A 4,663-nucleotide genomic window follows, 5' to 3' on the forward strand; every position below is an offset into this window, starting at 1 on the left:
TTAAACAACAAAAATGAACCAATAAAACAATCCATAATCTCAAATAAATCAAGTCCATAATCTAGAAATCTAAGTATATTGGAAGAAAATGAAGAAAAACCATAGAAATCACAAACCCATGTACCTTAGAGAAGAAAGGATGAAACACAAAGAGGAAGCCAATGAGAGAGGAACCGGACGGTGTAGGAGGAGTACTTTCACACCGGCGAGGGACTACAGTGGTCGACGGCAAGAATGAAGGCTGATTGAGAAATTTCTATCAATTTCTTGTAGAAGAGGAGAAGAGAGAAAACAGGGACGATGAACGGGTGGGAATGAAAAAATGAACCAAAAAACAAAAATAAAAAGGGAATAAATGATGGGTATTTATATATATGATGGGTGTTTTAACACCCGTCATATATAAAGAAGGCTTTAAATGACAGTTGTTTAAAACAACCGTCATTTAAAGCATAACATTTTTTTAGTTTTTTTTGAATGAGGAAAATCAAACATTGGCCACGAATATATGATGGGCGTTTGAAAACCCCGTCATATATAGTTCTGGACTTTAAATGACAAGTGTTTTAAACACCTGTCATTTAAAGTTTTAAAACTATTTATTTTTTTATTTTAAGAATCTGAAACGGCGGGCACAAATATATGACGGTTTTTTCTATAACCGTCAGATATTGTTTAAACTTTATATGATGGGTTTTTAAAATACCCGTCATTTAAAGTTCAAATTTATTTTTATTTTTTTCTTTCAGTAGATTAAATATTTGGCTGAAATAAATGACAGGATTTTTTAATACCTGTCATTTAAAGTCTTGTAATATATGACGGTTTTTTTTAAGGCCCGTCATTTATTTAGTCACCATCACCTGCCTATCTCATATATGACGTATTTTTATTTGACCGTCATTTTTTATGGCATTTTATATTTATGTTTTTGTAGTAGTGATTAGAGCCATTTTCATCCACCAATTTGCAGCAATCTGAACAATGTTCTCTTGTCTTTTTCAATACACCCTCATTTCCCGGTATGCATGCTGCAAACTGAAGAGCAGTCCTTCCCTTATATGCTTTCTCACATCAAATCAAACACCACCCATTTCATTTAATAATTATATGCTTTCTGACATGAACACTCTTTAAATTTGAAGTGCTAATAAAAAGCATAATTAACTATCATATATTATTTTTTATGGAAATTTTATATAGTGACAACAACATTTCTATTAAATTATTTTTAAGTGTGCTAGTTATATTCTCAATGTTGTTGCATGCCATGGAAATAAGACATATTGGATATACAAATTAAAATGTAATTATTATATACAAGACAAATTGAAAAATCATACAATAAAATACCTCTGTAACCGTGAAGGACTGCGGCAAACATGAGATAATACAATTGCAAAATCTTAAATAAACAATATACTAATTATATTTAACGGAAGAATAGTTTGAGAAAATTCCCTGATTAAAACTGGAGCATTTTGTATTGTCAATTACGACACACATTGACAAGGAAATAAATGAAGTTAAACTAATAAAAAGAATTACATTAACAAGGACTTAGAGAGCATCAGACAATTGAATGTCTCTTAGTTTCAAAAAATCGTAACCAGGGAGATAGATTTGTCGATTTCTCATAGTGACTATTGCTCTCCAAGAGAATCCAATAAAGATGACGAAAAAGGACAATACAATCAAAAGACTGCGAACACCAAAACCTGTGGAAACACCTAGCACAGCATACACTTCCGTCCCAAATGCTAGTATCATGAATCCCGTTGCCTCCATTGTTAAACGCTTACAGTCTCTCAACACCAATGCATACACCTTCTTCTTCCATCTTAAAAGTGACGACAAAAAAAGAACAAGAACAGTACAAACAGAGAGAACAAATGAGAGGCAGTCCGTTATAACAAATGCTATAAAAGCCGCATTATACTTCAAAATGGGAGAGCCCTGATGTTTTCCCTCTTGTATCAGTCCTCCAGGCAGCGTAAATCCTGCTGCAAATGTTACTGTTGCAATTAATATTGCCACTACGGCGTTGGTTGATGCCATTACATCATAATCATCTCGATAATCTTTCTTATGTTGTTCCTTCTTTTTATCAACAGCTTCATCATGTCTCTTCTCTACTTCCTTCTTTCTAACATGTTTATTTATAACTCGTCCACCCACCTTGATCCAATATCGTGCAATTTCATTAATAAGTTATTCTGAATGCACCATGTAATAGATAATTCTTTCATTTTGATTCTAAAGAGATGAATGAATAAGTTGCTTTCACCAATTCAATTACACAGATTAAACCTCATCAAACCATAGTGCAGGACCTTTTAAAAAGTACTTCTTCCAATTCAAAATATAAGCAATTTTTAAGAAAAAATTATATACCAATAAGGTCCCCATTTTTATAAAAATATTATTTTTCCTTTTTACCCTTAGTCCCAATTACTAATGTACTTCATAATGAGTGAGGGATAAATTTATACAAAATCTAGGTTAATAAATATAAGGGTAAAATGGGAAAAAAATTATATGTACCAAGTTACTTATATTTTGAACTAAGATTAGTTGGAAGAAAACGCTTATATTTTGGATTGGAGGGAGTATTTTGAAAGAGGACAAGGACGCATGCATACATATGTTAGGAATATCAAAATAAATGTTGTCAATGAACTCATATATTTAATCCGTGTGTGTGTGAGAGAGATTTTTGATTTTACTAACTAGATGTTGTTACTGGTTACCTTTTTTGTCTTAACTCTTGAGGCACATTAGCAACAGCACATCGAGAATAGTTTGACCGTATCTATTGCATGCCATTGTGTCCACTCTTGGATGTCGTCTTTCTAGTAAAGGATCACAAGAAAATTCTCTGCCAGCATATATGGGAGCAAGATGGGCAAGGATGTGAAGGGGGATGTTGCCATCATCATCTTTCTCATTGTACATGCTGCTTACTAGTGGTGCATCTTGTAGAATCCTATCTTCCATAGTAGTATAGTGAATGGAATTGGAGCCCTTGTCATCCACCAACTCATAGCAATCTGGACAGTTTTCTATTATCGTTTTCGTTACTTCTTCCATTTTAAAAGGATCTGTACGAAGTGCTGCAATGTTAAGAGCCGTCCTTCCCTTGTTGTCTCTCATATATGCTGTACTGCTATCATTCCTTAGCAACACCTCTACCATACTTGAACTTGAACAAAGTGCTGCCAAGTGAAGTGGCACCCAACCATTTTCATCTTCTTGTTTTGCTGCTGATAAGTTTCTTGTCAACAACTACAACACTATTCCTGTAACACATGAAAGCAAATCAAACAAGATCCATTTCATCTAAAAATTATCTACTACTTTCATATGAACCCTCTTAAAATTTGAATCGCTAATTAAAACATAGTTATCATTCCTTGGTTTGTGTAGAAATTTTATTTAGTGACTACATCCTTTTTTGGTAGAGTTGGTTCAAATTTGACTACTCCCTTCTGGTTCAAATTTTATTTAGTTTATTTAGTGACTACGCCATTTTCATCAAATAAAATTTGAATCGTTAATAGTGTTGATTCAAATTCAAATTCAAGTCTAGTTCATCATGCATCAAAACACAACATATTTCAAAAACTTTATATGACTAAGCTTGTTATTTCATTTTTTTCTAAAAAAATATCATAAGCTTGCTAAATGATTGTCATGGTTACGTTGTTGTTGTTTAATGCTTAGGAAATCGGATGTATTGGATATACAAATCAAAATTTAATGATGGTATATGGTACATTTGTCGTTAACGCGAAGGACATGCAAAGCAGTTCTGCCATTGGGGCCATTATATTGTGGTGAGTTGCTGTTATCCAATATTGCATTGACCACGTTCCAATATTGTCTTTCAACAGAAATATAATGTGGAGCTTCATCATCAACATTTTTACCCTAATATGAATGTTCTGGTTCTTCTTTTATCGAGACTTCTACTACTTCTGTGTGACCATAACGAGCTGCTTCATGTAAAGCCGTTTCCTTCTTATAATTTATTGCTCTCACAAGTCTTTTCTCCACTCCAACTTCACTGATATGATCTTTAGGGACTACTTTAGCACAATCAATTATTTTTTTCACTATTTTATGATGTCCATACCTTGCTGCTATATGAAGTATGGTTTCCTCCTTCACATTGGTCTTCAAAAAAAGTGCAGGACACATACCTAGAACCTCTTCCACAAATATTTCTGATACATCGTTACTGTTGTTGTTTATGAGGTGTACATGAAGGATTGTGTTTTTATTTGGGGTCAGTATGTTCTCAATTTGCTCACCATCCTTTCCTCTAAACGCATCGATGTTACCTTTCATCGCGGCTTTGTGAAACTCACGTTTCATGCTTGTGATGATTCCGGGGGCGTTTGTATTGCTGGTGGTAGCAATATCGGTTGTTATCTCCATTCCCCAATTCCTTTATCAATCAAAACTGTTTATAAAATCCATCAGAAAACAAAAATTTTGAATTTTAGTTATTTGAGACAGTATTATTTGTCGAGATCTTTATTTTCATAAACACTAAAATAATAGACACAAGTTATGATAAGTATAAATGAAAAATTTGGCTTGTGACCCCCTAGTTTATACCTATATATATTACTATCAAGACAGCAAATATAATTAGAAG

General features: G+C 33.2%; 1 protein-coding gene across 1 annotated transcript; it reads right to left on the reverse strand.

Moving 5' to 3' along the window:
• Positions 1-1,560: 1,560 nt before the first annotated feature.
• LOC129310762 (ankyrin repeat-containing protein ITN1-like) lies at positions 1,561-4,440 on the reverse strand. Its single transcript, XM_054952679.1, has 3 exons — positions 4,203-4,440; positions 2,824-3,260; positions 1,561-2,178 (listed from the first exon to the last, which is right to left on the reverse strand). The coding sequence occupies exons 1-3, from the start codon at positions 4,438-4,440 to the stop codon at positions 1,561-1,563; spliced, it is 1,293 nt and encodes a 430-aa protein (XP_054808654.1).
• Positions 4,441-4,663: the final 223 nt, after the last annotated feature.

The sequence above is a fragment of the Prosopis cineraria genome, unplaced genomic scaffold (genome assembly GCF_029017545.1).
Source record: "Prosopis cineraria cultivar Desert tree isolate PC_DT_omini unplaced genomic scaffold, ASM2901754v1 PC5, whole genome shotgun sequence".
NCBI classification, from domain to species: domain Eukaryota; kingdom Viridiplantae; phylum Streptophyta; class Magnoliopsida; order Fabales; family Fabaceae; genus Prosopis; species Prosopis cineraria.